This window comes from Myzus persicae, unplaced genomic scaffold, assembly GCF_001856785.1.
Source record: "Myzus persicae strain clone G006 unplaced genomic scaffold, MPER_G0061.0, whole genome shotgun sequence".
In the NCBI taxonomy this organism is placed as follows: Eukaryota; Metazoa; Arthropoda; class Insecta; order Hemiptera; family Aphididae; genus Myzus; species Myzus persicae.
This window is the reverse complement of record NW_019100615.1, coordinates 600842-626709: the sequence shown is the minus strand read 5'-3', so window position 1 is coordinate 626709 and position 25868 is coordinate 600842. Positions and strand designations below refer to the sequence as shown.

Genomic DNA, 25868 nt, shown 5'->3' with positions numbered 1-25868 from the left:
GAAACTATGAACACTGTGGAAAATATTTATAGAAATCCTATTTGATCAAAATTAATTATTCGAAATTTTCACTCTCTGATTAAAAAATCAATTGATCAAATTGCATTATAATGTTTTATTCCTAGAATATGTCAAAAACTCACTTTCACTCTCTGAAAATCTCGTAGACTAGCGAGAAAGTCCTTTAAACCCAAGTTAAGTGTTACCTACTAATAGGTTTTTCATATTAGTGTAACCTAAATGTTTTTCTCATATCTTATCACATATTATTTTTATGCGTAAACGTGTATGGATTGTATAAATATTAAAAAAAATAATGCTTACTTTTATAACAGTACATACAACATTATGATTCATAACAAAAATTGAAAAATATATTCAAATGTTTCTATTATTATTTATTTTTAGCTTAGTGTAGTTCACCTATTTGTATTTTTTATATTTTAATTTAATTTCACTCGTAAAATTCAAAAGCGATTTATTACATTTTTACATTTAAAAAAAATGATACCATAAAAAAAAATTGTTTATACACTGATTTACGACTTTTGGTCTCCGATATTAAAAAATGAAATATCCACTCCGAATAATTGTATATGGGAGACGTTCCGTATAAATTACTTGAAAATTCGACCCCGAATAAAGCAACGAATTTGTCACGACCACTGACTAAATAAATACGCATCCAACGAGCACCGAAGAATCAGGTTGGTGACTTTCCGGGGAGGGGGTGGGTGAGATATGATATCATAAGTTCGTAAGTATACGTGTATATATATGTATGTATTGATCAGCAGATAACAACATTGTCAGCCCCGTCGGCATTGGCCTTGTTTTCTCCACTTACACTTTTTTTTACCACATACATTGTAAAATTTTTCTTCTAAATCAAACCGTGGACGTTCGAAATATAATTGTCTGTTTCGGATACACACACGTATATATAAATCCCATTCTCGTTGACTAATAAAATAACTAAGGGTCAACAGACATATTGGATTCGATTTATATGCTTCGTGTGTACGTAAAACGAGTGCAGGATAGTATCGTTGGAGGGTTTTATGCTGTTCGCCATCAATAACAACCTGATCCTTGAACCAAGATAATTCTGTACTGTAATATATTGTATGTATTTCTCTCGAATTTCACAGATGCATTTTACCAATATGCGACGATACATATTCACATTAAACTCATATTATTATTATTGTTTGAGCATTGTTGTTGGTAGGTATGCACGTAGGTAAACTAAAACAAATAGGTAATACATTAATTGACATTAATTTTTTTTAAATTTAAATTTGAATAAATCTCGGTACGTGGTAATAATTTTATAGTTTTATATAAAAATAAAATATAAAAACGGCTGAACGAAAAATAGAATAAAAATAAAACACCTACCGTAGTCCGTTTTTAAACAGAACGAAAAACAAAAGTTTTGGTCACATACTCACATGGGCTCTTACATTTTTTACTAAGGGTTAATTAAAGCGTACAGCGTAGTGCATTGTATTTTATTTATGTAGTTATAAAATTAACTTTTTGATAAAACGCTGAAAAGGGTCGTTACTATCCATTACACTTAGAAGTTGCGGCTGTCAAATGCGCGCTTAAACGCAATATTACTTCGGATCAGAATAGATGAATAATTAACAAACAAACATTTTCAATCAGCATGTTTTTAGTGAAGAACTTTCATCGTACTATTATGCCCAATACCTATATTTTACTATTTTAGTTGATTGTGTTGGCACTACATTTACAACGTGGTAGCCCAAAATGATTACTCAATAAATAAACAATTAATTTTTAACGAAGTAGTTATGTGTATTTCACTTGACTTAACTTAACAGTTTAATCGCTCATCAGATATCTACATGTAGGAATGTGGACCAGTGTACTAAATTTATTTAATTATTGTGCAGTTAATTGGATCTCTTATATGCGTCAACGTGGATATTCAGATGTATCTAATGTATTTTTAGTTTAGATTAGTTTCATATTGTTTTTCACTGCATTTAATATTGATTTTTAATTACAATTATTTAAATCTGAATTCCACTATTATAATCTAATTATATAAATTTGCTTAAAAATCAAAATGGCCAACATTTGAAAAGTATGATCTTCATAAAACGTCGTGAGGACGAAAAGTAATAATATACGAAAAGATTCGTCTCTTGCAAAGTACACTCTCGCTATAAGATGATCCCAACTTGGATCTGTGAAACATTACCATCGACAAAGATTCAAAACTCCATAGAAGAGAACTAGACATGATATCTGTGATATATAATAAGGACCCAAGTCATAGCATAAATAATATATATTATATACGAGGACGATGTGATAGAACTTGAGGCAGAAAATAGTTGGGTACTCTGTTACTCGGCAGACAAGCGGAATCAGTAAACGAAAGCAGAGGACTGAAGTTCTAGTCACAATCGATCTTACAAACTTCTCCGACAAATTCCTCCAAACGAGTTATTTTCGAGCAGTAAAGTAAACGAGTTCGGCCGAGGTAAAATTATTCGGCACAGGAGTGTACTATGCAAATACAGCAGATTTTCGTTTAGCATATTAATACCATTCGAATTTATTATTTTTCTATTTTAACTACATTATAGGTAAATGTATTTCGCATATCGTAAAATAAATACTTCGCGGGCCAGATATTGGTCGCTTGATACCTCTGATAACATGTGCTACACAAAAATGTGTACACCCCTAAATAAATGCTCGCACAACTGTCTCTAGACTATGTGTCATTGAAAATGATATCATTTCACTGTTCTTGTCGTATAGTAAAGCCGTAAATCCATGTCTGTTGTTTTTTATTCTTCTTAACAATGTTTTATTTTGGGACTTTGGTCATATACCACCGGCAAAAAGCGTCTGCCCACAGGATGTACAAGCGCTTACTCTGTATACCCTGATGTAGTATAGTAAGAAGCAGCGGGCGTCTCACGCGACATTATGATAATATTATCATACAATAATAAAAACTATACAACTCGCAATATTATAATATATTTTACAATGCATTTTGCGTATTATATTATTATTATTATTATTATAATCTATTCGTGTCTGTTGTTTTGTTCAGGGTACGAAATGTCTAGAATAATCTGTCAGAACCGAGACACGGGCGTTGAAGTGGATGCTGATCTGTGCCCGGGCGAGAGGCCAACCGGCAGCGATTTATCTGTGGAGTGTAACAGCCAACCGTGTCCTCCCAAGTAAGTAAACACCAATATAACTAGCATATTATGTATGTATATTCTATTATTTTACACACATCTGCGCACTATGCTACTTATATATAATATAAATATATAATAATAAAACAATACATAGAAGACAGGACGCGTACTATTAATATATATATATATATAAGTATATTATAGACACACATAACACCATATACATATATAATATATGTATGAACCTACATATTATATGTCAGCGAGACGATAGCAAGGTACGACTGTTTTATTCAGACGCCGCCGCCGACACGTTTCGTGCATTAAATATGCAGCCTCCGGAAAAGCCGTGTTGCTCGGCGTGTGGATTTTCGTCGCGATTTTCTCGGGTCGGGTCCGACGCGGTCGGGGTTTCGTTGGTGTGGTGGGACGAATGGGGGGGGGGGCGAGTCATGAGCTTAGAACACGTCGAAAGATTAAACGGCGTGTAGTGTCGCAAAAATGCTTTATCGCTAAGCTGAGCATAATAACCGCGCCCCATATGGGATCCGTGTGGGATTTTCGTAATTTTTTTTATTTTTTTTCTCTTTTTTACCGACAGCCGTCATGGCACGACTTAAGCTTAGCCAATCCCCTTGTTTGAGTCATCTGCACAGAATCAACAACGTGTGTATGACACATTTTTTTAGTTTGGTTTTAATGTATTCGTAGGTATACCTACTTCAGTTTATCAGTGTGTGTGACCCAACGACAAAAGACGTTTGATAGGAAAAAAAACAGTGACTGAAATAAGAACAATCGACAAATCGTACGAAAACTGATTAATGATAGTTAGTTTGATTCGTGTTTTCTTCGGACAGACAAAATATAATTTTTAGGCACGATATGTCTTACAATATTATTTTGAACCACGTAAGTTCAAGTTTTATTTAAGTTATAATCACTATTATTATAACGAGACATTGACCGAATAGGGTAGAAAGGTAGACACATAATTCATCAGAATATGCAAAGTGAAAATATAATAATATTGTTCAATATTGAAAATTCAAAACCATAATATTATTGATATTACGTATTTGAAAATAAATCAAATATTTATTTTCAACTTTTTTATAGTCTGACTTTAATTTTTTTTGACACATTTTTTTTTTTTTTTGAGTAAGTTTTACATTAATAATTACTTTTCACATTTCACACTGTGTTCACTCAAAAGTCACAAAGTATGTTAAATAAAAAAATAAGTAGTAACCCACATATTACAGATAAGTTTCCATTTATAAGCCAATGCCCCACAGTTCTTTTTTTTTATATTGAGCAATACGAAGACAGTAAATAAAATGGAAAAGTATTTAGTTTAATTACCAATATGACACATTATAGTATTATACTACTATTAAGTTCAATATGGTCATGTGTTTTTTTGAATAAAAATAATAACAGATAGTTTTATTTAAAATAATTGACATTTAACACAATAAAGTGAGTGCGGTAGTCAGTTACGTTTTTTATTATTTATGTAAAACCTGAATTGTAAATCAGTAGAAATAGTTTTAAAGAAATCATCAAAGTAAGAAAATAAAGTAAATCAACGGATACAACTTGAAACAGTATTATGACGGAAAATAAAAATACCATTTACCTTTTAAGTCAGATAGGGATTGAGCAGGGTTTTTAAGGAATTATTTAAAGTTATAACGAATGTATATAGGCACTCAATTATTTACGTGTTTTCTCGTCTCGATTGGAATAATATATTTAGATTTCCAATGATGTATACATTATTTTTAAATTAACGTAATGGAATAATTTATAATAACCAAAAAAAATAAGGCAAAATATAGAGTGTGACAGAGCCAACTGACGAGTTTTGAGGGGCAGTAATATAGGGGGGCAACACAAAACCTTGATGTGCACCAGTCCAGACCATGATTACGACTAAAAACCTAACCATGGAATTTAAAATATTCAACTACTAGAGGCATGCCTATGCTCTTATCTTATCTCAGACTAATGACCCCATTACGCCCGTCAGTTGTCTTTACCACAACCTGAAATCGCAAATGTGAGATCGTCTTCAACAATATATTGATGCTGACGGCTGCCATGAAGATATCATTTTCAAAAAATAATTTAAAAAATGGGATTTTTTAATAATTTTATAAAACTAACTGTTTTTTTCTAAGTTATACTGTTTGTTATTTATAGCAATACAACACTCGTCAATTGGCTCTACCACCTCTGTATTGTAATTTGTAATTTTCTTTAAATCATAGCAAAGTTTAAAACATTTTTAGTGTAAATAATATGTCTTAGGCGAAGTATAATATAAAACATAATATGGACTAAACAAAACAATTTAGTTAGCAACGTTTTTAAAATCTATTGGTTAATGTAACAACAATTTTTAAATTTTTATGTTAATTTTTCATGATATTTTTTTCTAGTATTGTTTATTTTAATTTACCTAGCCATATTTAAATACATTTAAGACATAATGTAAGTTATGTCCTCAGCTGCAAAAGGTGTTGTTAACTATCAATAGTAAAAATCTTAAAAAACCAACAATGATAATTAATGCAATTGGACGTTTCAATACTGAGCACTTATCCAATTCTGATTTTTTTTTCGATTTTAGTATAAGTTTCCTAATGTATTTTATATATTTTAAACGTTTTTGTAAAATGTTCTTTACAGTGTACCTAACGGTGGGCATTTCTTCGAATATAAATAAAATAATTAACAATAAATAGGAAGTAAGTAATTAATAATTGTTTGATTTTCCAACCATGATTATTAGTTTTTTTTATGTTTCGACTATTGCACAACTTATCACAATTGTCCACTAATCCAGACTAATTAATCAATAGTATAGTAGGTATAGATTTTAAACAGTGAGTGGATAGTAAAAGAAGACAAATCGGCAATAAACCGATGACGAATCTGTGATAATAATGTTAAACATATATCATTATGTTGGAAATAGAGGTAAAATACATCAAGTTTTAATTGTTTACTATGATTAAAAAATCTCCAAACGTACCTAATAATAATGATTATCTAATATTAATAATATTTGAGTATGAAATGGATTATGGGAATCTAAACAAATAGTTTGTTTGAAGTATGGCAGTAGCGAAAGGGGACTCTGGTTTTATGGAATCGCTGTCTGGTTTGGTGTTGGTCGACACTCGACACGTTTTGCGCATCTTAATATAATAGGCCATGGAGTATGGACCCAATATAATATAGTTGCAAGTAACCACCCCATATCTGTATATTTATGATTATGTTTGACTGTAAGTTTTCAAGGCTTTGGTGCATTGCGGGAAAGTTGGTGGTGAGACGGTTTAGTTTAACAATAGTGCTCATGTTTAGAAGTGTTTCCAATTTCAAAACATCTCGATGCCATCCGAATAAATACGACATAGAAGATACTTGTGATTTGCGAATTGATGCCCGATATGTATTATATTGTGTCCTATTACTAAAGTAACTAATTTTCATTATTGTAGTCGAATAAAAACTGAACTATGGGGATTACACCTGAGACGGTTAATTCAAGTCATATAATAAAATTCATATGAAGACCATCAGTATTCAGTTCAACTTTTCATTTGTTGTCATGATTAATATGTATATACATGGTACATTATAAGGTAAACTGGATAAAATTGTGTGTGCAAGATCCGACGATATTTCAGATTGTTGCTATCATACCATGTTATTTTATCATTAGTTAGATTAAACTTTTTGAAAATTTCAAAATCCTAATTCGAACGAATAGTTTTTAAGTAATTCATTTCGATTTATAAGAATAAAATACCTATGATAATGAGTTTGTGAGGTAAAGGGGCTATGATGATATGGAAATGTAGTAATTCATCAAATAAATCAATATATTAACATTCTAAAATATGTAAAACCTCTAAACTATAATAAATATTAGGTTTATTTTATATTTTTCTAAGACCATTATTTTTTTTTAAATAAAAACCTTTAAATTGTAATCTATATAAACTGAACAACTACTGGTGTTCAAATCTTAAAAATCATATACTATTTAATCAAACAAATGTGTGAAACATAAAAAAAACGTATTCGTATCTCAAACACAAAAACAAATATTAAATTAAATGACAACAGTATCGCCACCAGTGCGGCAGTGCTAAACAAACAATTCGTACATTCACTCGTGTGACATGAAGTCTTATTCGTACGCTTTTGCGTTGAATCTTTTTATTCGAAATACATTTTGTATAGTTTTTGTTTTAGAATATAATATACGATTAGTGCATATTACCATTTATTCAAAGCCAAATATACTAATAATCTATGTCAACTCTATTTACGTACAAATGATACGACACAAGGTCTTTCTAATAACAATAGACAATTAGTATAATAATAAAATACTATACTAACATAATGTACTACACTTGTTATATGAGAGTTAATTAAAAAAAAAAAGGTTGATGTCTTGATAAAACTTACGATTTAGTATCAACGTATAGTAAATCGATTGATTCTGAGTTATTTAGGACTTCGAAATTAATAAGTAAAAATATTCGAATTTTTTCGAAGTAATTTTAGAAATTTTTAACGTTTACTGAACCAATAAATCGTTTGTACATCACGAAATATTTGTAGAAAACAACTTTAATCTCTTTTCGTTACTTTAAACTCCGTTCACAAAATAACGATTTTTAATCGTGCACAGCTTTTATAACTTAAGAGTCTAGTAACATTATAATTGTCCCTGTTTTAATAATCACTATTGAAGCTGTAATAATATAGAGTATCGTTGGATCACGGTAAATTGAATCTCAGTAATTTTAAGTAAATGTAATTTCCTAACCAATTCCCTTTGTACTTGGTTTCAATTTAATCGAAATATTACAATAGATAGACTTCATTTTAGCATTATTTAGATAGATTTCCTAGTTTAGTATAATAGATTTTACACTGCAGTAGTAATAGACAATAAGAATATATTATGCATCAGCAATAATACTTAATCGTAGTTAATTAAATATTGAACATTATTCATTTTATTTTTATTAATTCACTGATCATAATTTATATTTTATATATTATGAATACAAAAAAAAATAATTGCACAAATACTGTTTTCAGATTAAATACTATAGTTTTTTATATAGATACATGACAGTCTCTGTTTCCATTAAGTATAAAAAAAACACACAAACATCATTGTAAAATGTATTGGACATTCATCGCTTCACCCCGCTTGGAAATTATAAATAAATATACAAATAATACAAGTCTTTAAAAAAAAAACTCAATATTTTATTTTATATTAAACATAAATATGAATTTGAGTTTATATACATTGAATTACATAAAAAAAACAATACAGAATGTCATAAATATAATCATTAGCACTAAAATATTTCATACAACTTCTTTATTACGCCGTTATTTATAGTTACTAATTGTAATATTTACAGTATAATATTTCAATATTCTAATGGAGAAACATTTCATTTTATTTTAATTGTAACATTTTAATATCCGGACAGTTTAACTATATAGGATCAATAGCGTTCATATGATAAAAAACAAGAACACAACAAAAGTATACATTATTACATAATATTATACATTTTTTCATTTTTTAGACGATTCAGAATATCTCAAAATGTAAACTGTTTATTTTGCTCTTGGTTAAGAATCCAACCAATTCTCGTTCAATTTATTAATGCATTATGTACCATTATATTATACCATCGATATTCGTTGTAGTTAAATTGTGTTGTTACTTGTTAACATTTATGATGATAAACGCGATACGGTAATGTCATCTACACAAAAGTTCATGTAAAATGAGGGTTTAATAGTATTATATTCGAATGACTTTGTCGACGCTTGTCTATTTACAATTAAATTTCAACGTATGAAATATTTTATTTTTCATATCATACTCATATTTAACAAACCTTCCGTTTTTTTTTTCGTAAATTAAATATTTTTTATGATATAATGATTTTTTCTGACAGGTAAGAACCTATAGGTACGATATTTTTATTGTAAGAAGATAAAAAATATGAATTTTTTTTACTTAAATTTTCATATCGTTTTCATAATCATAAATATAATAAACTGTGTAGTAGTTATAAAGGACGAGCCAACAATTTAAATAACTACCTATGAGGTACCTACTTCAACAATCGAAGGATTGAAAATAAACTATATATTTGTTTACCTACGAATTTATATTTTCTCATTCAACAAAAACATTTTTGCCGACTTTTATACATTCCATTTCTTATATCATATTCAGTCGTATCTTTCGTCCTTAACGTTACATACTTCATTATGGTTGTTACGACGTCGATAAATTATTACTTTTATATACGTATCTCAACATAACCATTAGACTTTTTATAAGCTTCCTTTTAGAAGACGATTTAAGTAGTACAAGTATAATAGTAGGTACCATTATTATTCGATGAAATATAAATGGTTTTTAAACGAATATATACGGCTGTTTCGTTAATTATATATCTATCTTGCCCGGGTAAAAAATAATAGATTTGTTAAATCAAAATTTGAAATGCCCAATACAAATAATATGTGTGTTGTATTACTTATATACTTAATGTAAAATAAGCAGCATTTACAAGATACTTTGGTAAAATAGCAGACCTAGATACCTACAAATGTAATAACAATATTAAAACTGTGATTGGATTTGCAAGTGCAATTTAATTCTATAATTTTATCTGATAACAAGATGCATAATAATTTTTGAAAAATTGTTAGTTCAAAAAATAAGACAATAGCAAACGCTGTAAAAGCATTTCACAATTTATTCTTTTATAAATTCATAATTATATTTTAGACTTTAACAATGACTCAATACAGCATGTATAAAGATACTGTGTAGTTATTATTTTATTATGTTATTATATATTATATATATAGACATTTAAAAGTATAATAAAATGGAAATAATTGAATATTTCAATCATCGTGGACCAACGAAGAAAAAGAAATACGAACTAATTAAAAATGTTAATTATAATATGTATTTCTTTATGGTGCTTGTCGAAAGACATGAGATTTCCGATTATAATTATTGGTTTAAAAATAAACTTCTAACATCTCAAGATAAACAATTATAAAGTTTTTCTTTACAAATTCAACAGAAACTAAAATATAAGTCAGTTGTTCAAGATCGAAACAACGAAATCGATCAATTTGACGATAACAAGATAATTAATTCATATTTTTACGTTAGCCACCTCCATGCACAAAGTACATACGTATTTATAAATGGACTTAAATTTATAATAGTTATTCATAATCAATTATAGTGCAGTATAATATTTTTTAAGTGTATAATTTATAATGCAAGTGTGCAATTACATACGATTCATGATAACAATTGATTCTATGTACTTAATTTTCATTACTAAATGCAGGAACAATTATTACAATTTAAATTAGGTGAACAAATATAAACTCCAATTAAAGATGCGTTGGTAATACGAAAAGGTACAAATATAGAAGCAAAACAAAGCAATTCGCCATCGTGTGCTTTCTAATACGTAATATATGTACATTTAAGGTATAGTTCGATACGAAAACTCTTTTACTATTGTAACTGGAAATTATTATTTCAAATCGAAAATTACAAGTAACAAAGTATTTGAAGGTATTTTCAAGAATAGGTAGTAGGTACATAATATTTTTACTAAAATTATAAAACGTTTCTGAAATAGTAATTTACAGTGCGTTTTATTATGCACTCAATAATATAAATGCATTTTTTTTTTTCATTAAATAAATATATTGAGATTATACTTTTATTTTTAATCATCATAATACTTTTTTTATACATTTAAAAAAAATAGTTTAGTTATCATTGAGGATATAATAACATATTGGTTTGTTATTAGAAAAAAATGTGTACCTACTGCAACAAAAAAAATTGAAAACTACATACTATACTATGCATTATGTATAATTTAAAGTAATACATGGATTAAAAACAGGACATCAGAACAGTAAAAAAACAAAAAATAGAGTAGTTTGGACTAAACGTAAATTACCTCAAATGGAACTAATTTTATTTTTCATGTTTATTCTTGTCATTTTTGTATTAAAATCTGCCATTAACTTAACGCCTCATTCTGTCTCGTTATTCAGACTTTTAGTACCTAACGACATTATATTTTGTAATCTTGCATTTTAATTATACCCAAATCATTACATCGTAAGTTCTACCACTAGGCATATGATGGTTTTATCCATTTATCACATATTTTTATTGAGCTCCAGAGTTCAAATTTTTGTATATCATTTTAGGACTATTTTATCATTTAAAAATAAAACATGTAAGGCAGAACTATGAGTTACATCAATTACTCGTCTAGGGTAACTTCAAAGTCTTGTTTTTTCTTATTTATTTCACTTGTTCTCCTTTTAATTTTACGAGATTAAGAAATTACGAGATTACTAGATTTTTGTGTTCTTCTTAAGTTACATTGGTTTGATCTATTTTAAGTTGATTTATTAAAATGTAATACAAAACAAACACCGTAAAAAGTAATCAATTATGATGATATATAATACAGTATTGGGGTTGAACTATGAGATGGTGTATCTAATGAGAACATTATCATTCCTAACACTTAATTTCATATTACATATTTAAAAGTAAACCAATTAGAGATTCCAGTTGCGTTATTTTGAAGGTGCTCATTACAAACATATTATTTTAAGGCGTTAGCGTTCAAAACAATTCCACATTTATTTAATATTTGTTTTTAAAATATCTTTATCTTTGAAACACATTTAAAGAAAATGGTTTTTAACGAACAAAAAAATATTATCCATCAGCCAAATTAACAATTATTATTCATGATATTTTTTAGGTGGGTAGTATAAATTCTAAAAATTGGACATAAGAATTTTAAGTTAAATAATGAAATATATTCTTTGCTTGTATTAATAACCATTAAAATAATTAAATACGAACAATTTAGTATATGATTTCAGTATGACTACTCTGGAAAAATGATAAATCTAAGAATTAATAATTATTTTTAAATATAGTCAATATAACATAATTTTTGCAAATATTATCTTGTTCAAAAATTATAATATACAAGTATTTACAAATTTAATCAAGTAATCTGTTTTATGCATACGTATACATGGTTAACCATCTCCTGAAAGTTAAATGAATATATTTTAATACTTGCTGAACATATAAGTCGCAATAACAACTGCTGTTACAGCTGGTACTAACCTAAGTTAACTTAACTGAGCAATTGTGGCTTAATCATTGTTCTATGGGAAAGAATTTTAGAATTTATTTTTTTGTGTACGGATAGAGTGATTTGTCGACAATTTGACATCATAATATATTATACGTTTGCGTTACTGTACATTTTTATTACTGTTCGGATAATATGAAATATCACATAGGTACACACGTATTGAGACAAATAACTAATTAATGGTTCATTTAAAATATTTTAAAACGGAAAAACAATATCACCTACCACATGTGGGATACAATCGATGTCCTGGACGCCGTCTGATTCCAGCGGCCGGTGGATATCAAACTCAGTTCCAAATTTAACCACCCACGGGTTAATTTTAAAACGTCTCGCATAATACCATTGCGATACGTCGCAGAAAACACAACAGTATCATAATATTATCTCGACGTTTGTTGTTATTCAGCGATTTTGGCGCACGCAAACAATCGTGGTTGCCATTATTGTAATAAATTATAATACGTATCGTACCTCGTCGATTTCCATACACACACAATAACACACATAGTAATATTTTAAAACAATATTTTATAAATACAATGCATGTTATAAGCAGATATAAAAAAATATTATGAATACAGGGTGATTCATAAAGCACTCTCGCCTTACTTGTTTTTCTTCAATAACAAAATCTAAATTTTGGAATTATCAAATATTACACAGATAATATACTTACAGATCTTTAATGTAAATCCTCTAGATTTTTTTTATTACTTACTTAGAGTAACCTGTAGTGTTGTTTTTTTCAAATGAGATCCTCCTTTTTTACTGCTCCTAAATTATTTAGCAAATAATTTATCTGAATATTTTGAAAAATCAAAATCAAATTCATACTGGTATGTTTTGAGTTATTTAACTATAAGTACCAAGGAGGATAATAGTTCCATGGTTTTTTGATTGCGATATATGAGCTTGACGATAAATACAAAATGTGAACGGCATCTGGATTTAAATAATTCTACATTGAGTGATATTTCTACTGATAGTTCAGAACAATCAGTATTATTGTTTGACGTATTAAGAATAAAACATACGTCTGAATATTTTCTTCGGCATACCAATGAATCAATGACTAATTTTTTCCCTATAGAAAAAATAGAACAAGCAGTCACACAAAATGTTAAATGCTTGATCAAGTGCCCATACAAAGAGTTATTTCAAATCTTTTTCGACTTACTTTTTGATGTAGATAGATGAGGATTAAATGACACTGAGGCCATGTTCTACTATTGGTCGTACAAGCACGTAATATAGGTACTTTCTAGCATGATAATGTATCATTAAAAACATTTACAGTGACTACGAATAAAACATAACATTATTATTGCTTTATTACACCACAATGTATTGAGAAGAAGGAGAGTTGACTTGAAATAATAACACTCAAATCTCTAAGGGACGTTATCGTTTCCAGAATGCAGAAATATGTTATTTCTGGAGTAGTTAAATATGATTTTTTTTCTACAGGTAAATTTAATCTTGAATCATTTGTTTATTCTCAGCGACGGGTCATTCTCAATATACCGGCTAAAGTTATCTAAGTCTAACTGTAACCGAGGCAATCATTTAGATCTATTATTATGATAGAGTATAACTTGAGATCATCAGCAAAAAACAAATACTGTCTGTGTTTAATATCGTTAAAAAACAATTTGAACAATTTATTATAGGTATGCCTACATTATTATACGTTACAGACGTTACGGTAAGAGTACGAATATCGAGAAACCCTAGGTTTAACCCGTGAAAAAAAAAATTACCAAGTACTGTTTCCTGCTGGTGAACGTCAGCATTTTTGGACTTTAACCGATTGATCTTGGTAAATTCTAAGATATTACAAATTAATTCAGTCAAACTGTGCACGATAAGATTTTAGATGTTGCTTTTACAAATGAAAAATAGTAAGCCTGAGAATAAACAATTCATCATTGTATTAGTCCGAATTACAAAAAAAATCTGTCCAAATCAATTTTGATGAAATTGAAATTAGTATTTTAAAACTTGTTCTACATATTATTTCATTTTTAACTGTTTTATAAATAAATATAGAAGTACTATTGAAAAAATAAATACTATTGACAACATTACATAACAATGTTTTAATATGAGATAAATTAAATGTTGTATAATTGATGAATAAGATACATTAAACTAGGTGTTTATTTTTTGTAAATGTCAAATGACGTGTTTTTTTAAATTCTGTTTTATGTAATTATCGATGGTCAAGCGCGTGTTATAGTAAATAAGATTGTATATTGCAATAATTTTCTATTTTTATTTTTTATTATGTTTAGATTTCATTTATAATTATGTTTATAATTACGTTTATAATTATGTTCATAATTAAATTATAATTATTTTAATAATTAAATTTATAAATATTTTAATAATTAAATTTATAAATATTTTCATAATTAAATTTATAATCATTTAAATAAATATGTAACTGAAAATGTAATTAAATTAATCATATTTTTAAACTTAACTAGGTTCACTACCAGAAAAAAAGTCAACCGTGAGTGTCATTAACTACTACACACTACTCAGTCCTTATATCAAAGTTAACCGTTAAAATATTATACATTTCTCATTATTTTAGTTCATTAACGTCGTAGTTAATATTAAATATTAATATGTATTTATATTATGATCCTTAGTTGTAAATCGTGAATTGCAATACAATTTGGAAAAATATATATATTCTATTAGTATACTAGTATTTAAGTCAATTTATAATAGTTGTATATCGTCATTAGTATGTATTCAAATAATAATATAATATATTGTATTAAATCATTCGTATTAATTATAAATGCACTTCAGTCAGAAACAATGTTCAAATACTAATTTCACAATGATGCATTCGTTTTGGATTTTTGTTTCTTAACAAAATGTCTACATCTGTATTTTGAACTTTAACCATAATAGATACCCATAGATTGTTTATCCTAAGATTTACCCATTTATCGTTTTTAAAATCCAGAGCAACAATATTATAATCATTTGTGCGGTTTGACTGAACTAAATTTTATACCTACCTCGACATTTACCAAGATCAATCGTTAAAAGCTGAAAACTCCAATTTTTCCGGTCGTTTAACTCATGTTTTCCTGGTACTCGTACTTTTGCCGGAACACATAATATTATATGTCATTACAACAATTGGCGATGGTCTTGTCTGGTTTTCCGTCCCGCGATAATGGGACATAAAAGTTTCTCGTCTTACACCGCAGACTCAGACGATTTCCGTGAAAAACGCGTTTTCTCGTTAATCTGAAGACAAAATCGACGCGATGTCCATTCGGCCACAGCCATCGTATATCACACTAGTTGATATTGTTATTTGCAGATTTCGTCTACAAAATGTGCAAAAGCGCGACTGTAGACGTTTTTCTCGCCGAGATCATATCTCGGTGTCGGTGCAATACTATACTGGAAAATTATATAGCCCGTTACTCGATGGTATTGCGTTGTCGAAACGGTCGTTTCAAAGTCTGAGCAGTATTATAATAATAATTTATATTATATACAGTATGCATTGTACCCGCCATAGATCGATTTTGTCGTTCGCGATCGTAATCATCGTAAAGTTTTATTTTATAGAAAATCGAGTCGTACTTAGTATACGTATAATTAATAATATAAATAATACGCCTAACTGTAGGTGAAATAAAACGCAGGACTTTTTTATTAGGTTTTAACGTGTCAGTCTGGAAACTAGCGGGTCAAGCCAGGATTTTTATTTAGGTGCCTGACCTATACCTTAATATGTCATATTAATCATATAGCAATTATGTCTAATTATGATTTAAGTTTTATATTATTTTATTTATTGGCTATCTAACACATTATAAAGTGAGAACATCATTTTATGTAGGTATTTCATTTATTTAATAATAATTCCAATCTTTATTTAATTTAAAATTACAAATTTATGACTTTTCAAACACTATTTTTAAAATAAATATATCTATACTAAAATTATCTTAATAAATATTAAGTTAAAAGTCTTGACATTTCTCTTGAAGCCTTAGCTATACTTAACCTATACTAACATTCTATATTCAGCTAAAAGTAAAATAAGCTCTATAAAATATCCGTGATTTTGAGTTCGATTCAATAACGAATGAGCACTTTTTTCTCTTCCTCTGTAAGAAATACTTTGTATAGTTCGTTCTAATAAATATGATTAAATCGATCAATCGTTTTAAAATTTCTTTGAGGGTTTCAACTTCTTTGGTGTGTTGAGACAAAACATTGCAATTTATAAATGTATATACGTCACTATTAGAAATCACGCATAACGGGGCTAAAGCAGCCTTTTTTCATGAGTTTTAAACTTCTCGTGTCTTGCAATGACTTTTATGTTTGTTTATACATGCTTAAATAACCTATAACGAATTTAGATTCTTGTCCACAAGTTATTGAAAAATGAAAAAGCCACGAAACTTTAGTAATAAATAGATCGTATTTCAAATCATGTGATTGGAAAAATACATGCATTTTTATTGTTGGTCTGACGCCATTCGGTTACTTATAATAATTTAGCTATTTTAACTCATTTTATTTTGTTCCCATAATATTTTATTATTATAATAATTTATTATTTATCAAAAAATAATGTATTTACTATTTTGGTTGAAAAAATAACAAAGGCCCGGGCAGTAATAGCACATTTTTAATGAAAAAATGTCAGATCTTCCCCATTTTTTGTTTGTATTTCTGAATTTATAATGAAAAGTATTGGGAATTTTTTACTGTTGCTCCTCCAAAGTAGTAATACAATTCTTTCTTACCAGAAAAAATGCTAAAATTGAAAATCAAATCCCTTTTTTTGCTGTAAGTGTCTTGAGACCCAACAAATATAAAAACATCATTGCAAAATTAATACATTCTTCACTCCACTGATAATTTAAAAAATGAAGACTAATAATAAATCTATTGAAATACAATTATTAAAATAAAAAATAAAGAGAACAATTTAATTTAATTTTTGTTTTTTTCTAGCGAAACACTATTTTCCATGAATGTAATAATTATATTTTTTTTAGTCTAAAATACGTGTGACAGTCTGAATACGGACTGTTCTGTTTCTGGAGAAATTGCAATATAAGTCGCCATTGGGATTATTTTTTTAGATTTAATAACCTCTAAAAACAGTATTAGCTTCCAAATTGGTTGGGGCCACAATCTAGATGAAACTTACTAATGTACTATGAGCAACCGAGCAAAATGTCATTTTTTCACTAGCTAAACCATTCGATTATGTTAACTTTTGAAAACTAGTGCAGCGTGTTTAATGCATGTAAACTAAAATATGAGTGCAAATGCACCAATCGCTACTTTTCTCTTTATCAAAAGCTCAAAGAAAAATGCTTCTTTTAATTGACAAAGTTTTACTGCAAATTTGAACGTCGTGTGCAGATATTGTTTTACTATTTCAAGATTTATCATAACTTTTAATGAGATATTTTATCGAATCGAAATAACGAACAAGTCTGGCAAACACTTTCCACGTTGTTTTTTGTCACGAGATAACAGTTAACTGAGTATTTTCAAAAACAAAAAATTTGAATGTATTCGTGTATATAGTTTTTTTTTTATTTCAATGTTTTACTATAATACCATTTTTGCAAAGGCGTGTGAAACGATTTTTACGCATCAAACTTTTTGGTTTGTATTTGTAACTGTTTATCAAAAGTGAAATTGTTTTCCGATTTGTTTCTAAAGTAAATAAAAGTTAAGGCGAACAAACAACGAGTAGCGCTTGTTATCCATAATATTAGTTGAACAGAGTAAATAATGGTTTTGTTAAACCCATAAAATATTTTCACCATTTAAAGATTAATGCTTGATGGGAATAAATATAATTTTTCCATTTTGTTTTTGGTGATAGTGGTAAAAAAACAATCGTTCACCCGATAACACATCGATGTATGTGTTTTCAAACAGCGATTTTAGACTTATAATATTAATTGTAAATTATTAATAATTATCAAATTAATATTATCATAATACAATAAAATTATGCAACATACCCAACATACCTGAGATCTCCTTCTCGACGCATTGGGCACCAAAGAAGATTCCCTTAAAACAATTTTATTATTTATGAAAGGTATTAAATTGTAAAATTTAGTTTAAGTAATTAATTCAATTCAATGGCCATGTTATTGAGACTTCAACTTTAATAAAATACAATTCTGTACATTTGATTTACCACCGATTTTTTAAATATATATGTTCAACTTAACAACATAATAACATTTTGATAAATTACGATATCACTTTAAACAAAATTAAAAACGTATTTATTTAGAAATATTATATTATATAATTTAAACTCGGTAAAATTACTGTTTTAGATGGCTATTTGAATATATTTTGAATTACGCTTGTAATTATTTAATGCCTACTTGTTATGCGACTTTTTAACAGATGATACGTACATATACATATTACGAAATACATAAATACATGCATGTATTATAGTCATTAAAGTTTCATGTGTATTAAAATATTTTATTTTTTCGTTAATTTAATTCGCGCGCAACGCTAACCCTCTGAATATTTTATTATGATACATGTATTTTTTTAATATTTATTATTATTATTATTATTATTATTTTTTTTTTTTTTAGGTGGGTTGCTGACGACAACTGGAGTCCCTGTAGCAAAACATGTGGAGGTGGAATAAGGGTACGACACGTTTATTGTGTGGAAGAAACAAATGGCACTAGAACAAAGGTAATGAGAATTGAATTAAAAATCAAATTAAACTGGTAATATAATTACGAATGGTTTCAATGCAGTGTTTTTTATTTTTTATTATTCCGCCTCGAAAGCTAAAGCAAGTTGCGAAAATCTCGTCGGTAATTAAACGCTTTCCGCAGTTTCTGAACAGACATGACGTATTATGTACATTGTACTCACATTGTAAAACACATATGCATAGTATTCAGTCCTGAATTGACGGGTGTATACGCAGTTATAAGTTTCCTAATAGAAAACTGCATTCGTCACAGGGTAGATTTTTCTGACTAAAATATGGACATTCGATAATCTGTAAAAACCTTGAATTAATACTTAAATAAGACTCTGAAATTGTTCAAATCGTATATAATCAAAGCGAGAATTTCTCTGCCAATTGATATTACGATTCAAGGAGATAAGTGCTTAATGTAATTGCTTATTGTTTATATTTTTTCTGGTATACCTATATTTAATTATACTTGCTACCTATTGAGTTTTTATTTGCGGACTGAGCTCTAAAAACAAAAACGGTTCATATAATCAGATTTAATTATTATGGTAATGTCAATAATAACAATTGTTTTTAAAAAAAGTATGGCGTACATTTTAAAACATTTCTGAAAAAAATAAAAAAAAATAGTGAATTTGAAAAGTGTTTCATATATACACCTCGAATTACCTTTGAATTAAGGAATATGAAAAGACATAAAAGAAAATAATCATAACATATGGTTTGTATATTACTAATAAATACTTTATAATAATATTATGTATAGTTATTATAACGCATCATATTTATTCATCTCTTTTGATATTTTTATCTTCTCGTTTTTACATTGATCTCACACAGACAAATCATTAATTTTTAATTTAATTTATTAGTTAATGCAAAGAATTCAAAAAATGTAATTATTAGGTTGATGATAAAAATGAAAAATTAGTAATCTATCAATAGTATCATTTTCATTTAAATGTGTAATTTTTTTAACGATATTTCAAATCTTTTAAGCTATTAGTTTTGTTTATATACAACATCCGTGACCTATTATACCTATCTGAACCGACTTACAAATGAAGATTTATGTACATATTATAATATCTGTTTTTACTTTTATATACCTCAGTGTTTTGAAAAGTTATTTGATTTGTTATATAGGTTTTGCGAACTTAGAAAGCTGTTTTGTATTAAACCTACCTATTATTTTAACTAAATAAACATTGGGCAGATGAAAATATAGCCTTACCCTAAGTAAAACTAAAATGATACAACTGAATTAGGTTAAATTTAATTAATATTTGTAAATATGTAATGGACGTATATAGTGACAAGTTATTTCAAATGTGATCTACTTTATTTTTTATTGTAAATAATTTGTTAAGGAGGTGATTTTTTTGAAAATGTTTATGCACTTAGTAGTTTCTAAGTTATTAAGCTTTAAAAACCAAGGATTAGTTTCCTTAATAATTGGTTCAGAAGATAATATGTTGAGCTATAGTATATTTGTAATTCATATTATAAATTTATCAAACATTTACAATTGCGAAAATTGTCCATTTATATTTAATTGTATAATATAGGTACTTACCTAGAAAAGTACTAGGATAAATATTACATCAGAATATCGGATATCGTGACATCGATGAAACAATAATAACTCGTTTGTAATAATTTATTTACTATTGCTAATATTCTACACTTGGATCACACTCATCTCGAGGTTATCTCAACGATATTATTAAGTTACGGATTAACTACGCTGAATATAATATTATATTGCAAATTTTGTCACATACAACATAACATATTGTTATAAATAATTTCACTGCCATTTACAACAATGGATCCGATCTACCTAATATAAATATTACTATGTACACATCTGAAACCCATAAAGTTGCATAAATATTCGAAATAATAATAATAATTTGATTTAATATTATCGGGTAATATTATATTATGTTATTGACTATTGTAAATCAATACGTAAACAATTTGATTAATAACTCAATTAATAAATAATAATTTGTCGTCAAACCATACATAATATGCTTTTTGAATATAATAACAATTATTTATTATTATGAGTGAGTAGCACTTAACACTAGCTAATACGTCATAATACAATTATAATATTATATTGAATTACTATTCGTAAAAATTCATAACAATTAAATAACATAATATTCACAATGCACCTACCCACTGTACCGTATACTTTACCCATCGCTGTATGGAAGAAAAGCCGTCGTCTTAACTCTTAGTAATAATAATACAGATTTTCCGAGCTGTGCTAATTTCGAAATAAGCTAGTGGTATTGAAGTGTGTAGTGTCATCCGATCATAATATTATTAACTTCCCCTAACATTAATTTATACGGTTATTATAATAGCGTAATACTGTTAAAATGCATACAATAGTAATAAATCACAAAATATATTTTAGTACTTATAAAATATAAATATGATTTTCTAATGTTTATGCGTAACAGCTATGTACTATTATATAGTAACCATTAAACGGGTGTCTACGAAGGCGTTTAATATATAATATGAATGATAATGTAGTCTATGCCTCGAAAGATGAGAATTTCAGCAGAATATAACTAGGTACTGTCAGTGCGGCCTTATGCCAACATTTTGGTACGTTTTTTTTATTATATTTATTAGAAACGTCCTTCTATTAACAATAACGTAACCGTCCCCATCGAATATTTTCACAAAATCGGGTATAATAAAATTGTATACATGGTTATTCTCGAATCAAGGTCACCCACATGTTTTTCTTTAATAAAGAATTTATTCAAATTCTGATTTTGGGAATAAAAAAAAATAAAAACATAAGGGCCATATATTATTAAATATCCAGATATTTATACAATTTAAGGTGTATGATGATACAAACTTCTTGTTTTCTGATGGGAATCATGGTTTTTTCATGTTGATTGTTAATCAGATTACTTTTTTGGAAATATCAAAGTATCTAAATCGAAATTTGAACGAGTAGATGTGAGTTCTAAAATTTTTTGTACTCAGGATAATAATGGGGCTATGGTGATTTACACTTTTAGTAATCTATATGTAATCTATATAAATATATCAACATTTTATAATTTGTGAAAAAATGACTGAGTGTAAATAATAATAAATCAAATTTTTTTTTTTTTGAGTTTCGAGAATAAAACTATTACAGCTCAATGATTAAATCCAATATTATATATTGTATTACATATTATTTTAAAACAATTTACTAGGATATGATATAATATATATTTACCAACCATTGTTGGTAGATACGTTTTAATAAAAAAAACTACTGTTTCAAATTTTGATTAAGACACGTCAACATAAACAAAGAAAATCAATTGCTTCATTATTTTCAGTAAAACATATTCATATTTATTTAAAGAAAAGAAGTTTGCAAGGCGTCACAGGACACTTAAATAATAGGTATAAAAATTGAACAATTAAACCTAAAAATGGTCCTTAAAATATAATATAGGTACTTCAGAATTCTAATAAATTCATAGTGAAAGAAAAAAACTGGGCTTTTTGATGAATCGCCAACAATATTTTAATATTTTTATTGTGCAGTATAGAGCCGCTGTAGTAATAAATAGTTATTGAAAATGTAAACGGTGGTCGATTATTATTGTAATCGTGATCGATACGTTAGGAATGTTATACACTTTAATATTATAATAATGTTCGCGTGTGCGACGATTGACGTCAACGATGTCTAATGCAAAATATTTTGAATTCCAAGCGAATCGAGATGAGCGTTCGAATTTCTTCGTAGATGACTTTCACAGGAGCGCGTGTATTTACGAACGTTGTATTTATTTTATTTTAGAAAAATGTGTACTCGACGTTTGAAATCCGGTCGAAAATCGACTATAATGTAAGCAAAGAGATGTCACATTCCTTCGAGACAAACGGAAACACTGTATACATTAACCTACCATTGTAATTCATAATATGCGTTTTAAATTTACAAATAAAAAACCAAAAATCAGACGAAAACCACCGAAATACGAGTTATCTTTACAAACCGTGGTAATACCACCAAAAGTGATGCTCTCGGACATTACACATCAGATCTTTTTCTACAAGTGATATTGTTGCTGTGACGATGAGGTTCTATCTCTTTCTCAACCCCTGTCAGTAGAAATTAAAAATATGAATATGATAATCCGGCGTTTCAGATAGGCAAAATAGGTACACCACTGCTTTGAATCCATTTTCTCGAGGTCACGCGTTGGTGTCTGGTATGTTACAGTGTATTCTTCGTAAATTTTTTTTTTATTCCCTCACATAACAAAATGATTGCACAGCTTTTTGAACGAGTTACTCAACAGGTGAATACCGTCGATGCATAGTCGTTTTGTTGGATTAGTTGTGTGGTATGCCAAGTTTCATCAAAATCAACTATCGAAAACGTTTTACTGTAAAAAAGTAAAATGTAAACGTCATTAAAGCTGATAACGAAAACAAATTTTGACATAACATTTCAAAACATAACGTTAAATGAAAAATAACAATTTGACTATCGAAACATAACAATATCATTAAAATATTTTTTTTAAACGTATTACTATAACTAAAAAAAAAAAATTATTTATGTTTATTTTATTTGTATACATATATAATATATATTATAGTAATTATATACGATGAACTAACATAATTTTATTTTCAGACATAGATGGTAAAAAATGATGCTAAATATAATTTCTGTACATGTTTAAAATTATATTTTTCTAAATTCTTAATTTAAAAAAACCGCGCTGTGAGAAAAACGCATTGACCAATAAAAATGATGATTATTAATTAGAAATAAAATAAAAATAAGAAATAAGAAATAAAATCAAAGGGAGGCTGTGACTGTTTGTAATTAGAAATTAGAATTGATGAAATGATAAATGAAACGGTGCTTATAAAAAAGAAAGTAACAATATAATAAAGTTAAAATAATAATAACATTAAAGATTAAATGCAAAAGCAAAGTAACTTAAGAAAATCTTGAAAACTTAAGAGCAAAATTTAAATAACGTTTAAATTCTAAATAACATTAAACTTATAAGTATGAAACATTTTAATTCTTAGTAGCCTTAAAATAGAATAAAATATTATTTTCTAAATCCGAGAATTGATCAAAGTACAGTATGTGTATATTGTATAACTATTTTAAATTAGCATATATTTTACTTTTTGGTAATTTATAGTTGTTCATTTATACCACGAAATTTTAATTTACTTAAAATTGCAGTTACTGAATTTGATCATCAAACTCTGCTATACTAGCACTTAGATATAAAAACTGATAGATACTTACTTTTTTAACTGCTTGGTTTTTATTTTTGTCACTCACTGTGCTCATGGTCACATTTTTACTACTTATCTTCCCGAAGATGATTTACAGTTTGACAGTCTGATAGCAAACAGTGAACACCAGCAGGTATTATACTATTATACCTAATGGATCCTTTACAATACCTACTTCGCCAACCACTTTTTCTAGTTTATAACATGGTATGTATAAAGTCATATAATAATTAATAATTGTACTTCAAAAGTTTAAAATTACAAATATTAGTGGTCTATATGTATTAGAAAAACTATTCAAACGAATTCGAACAAACACGAAATGTAAAAAAACCACGAAAAATAAACTTGAAAATGAATATCTATATAATATATATATATATATTATAGACTATTGAAAATCTGTAAGTTGCAGGTAACAGCTGCTGTGCACTAGCTAGCACGACTAGCAAGTCATAATATAATAAATTCATAAATATAATATATTCTTGGATATTTCTTTTTTTCGAAAACACAAAAAACGGACTAGCAAACGTATATCGTACGGTTACTCTAATAAAATAGCCTTCAGTGGGTTACCTATATAAATATATTAAATACAATTATATTATATTATGGAATAATGCGCTCACGCGTGTGTTAAGAACATAATACCAATGTTATTATATAAGGACCAAATGAGTATATTCGGTACGCCCGCAGCTACACATAACAACGATATCGTAGGCGGATGGGGCTCGCAGGAGTGTTGTGGGGTGTGGTGGGTGGGGGGCTGGGAGGTGGTGTGGGGCGCGGCGGCGAAAGCGTTCCAAAAATTCGAGACGGCGGCCAAAAAGTTACGCTCCCACGGCGGTCGTTAACGAACTCGTCCTGCACGGCGTGCGTAGTGGTGCTAAGTAAGCGCGTCCGTCCGTATATACCTATATATATATGACGTGTGTGTCTGTGTGCAATATATAACGTAGTTATACACTTGTATAATATATATTGTCGTAGTTTATGTGTACAAATAATAATTGTATATATAAAGGGTGATTCACCAAGCATGATCACCCCCGTTTTCCCGTCGATTATATTGTATATTTTATTCAAATTTTGATTTTAAGATTTTAAGATAGTTGTATTAGAGACTTTCAGTATATTTTAAAAATCTAAATATTGAAGAAAAAAATTAGAGTATACTTGATGAGCCACCCTGTATACGGTATGTTATACATAAAATATTGTATATGAGTCCAGCTGTTTTATCGCATAGGCTTGAGTGTCTAATGTTTT

At 28.0% G+C, this 25868-nt stretch overlaps 1 protein-coding gene across 5 annotated transcripts in view; it reads left to right on the top strand.

Moving 5' to 3' along the window:
• Nucleotides 1-25868, top strand: part of LOC111036926 (ADAMTS-like protein 1) — a 98706-nt gene that overhangs the window by 16623 nt on the left and 56215 nt on the right. For all 5 annotated transcript variants that reach the window (XM_022319235.1, XM_022319254.1, XM_022319226.1 and 2 more), the window contains exons 5-6: nucleotides 3107-3239; nucleotides 19159-19264. In XM_022319235.1, coding sequence (XP_022174927.1) covers nucleotides 3107-3239; nucleotides 19159-19264 — 239 coding nt within the window. The remainder of the gene's footprint in view (nucleotides 1-3106; nucleotides 3240-19158; nucleotides 19265-25868) is intronic.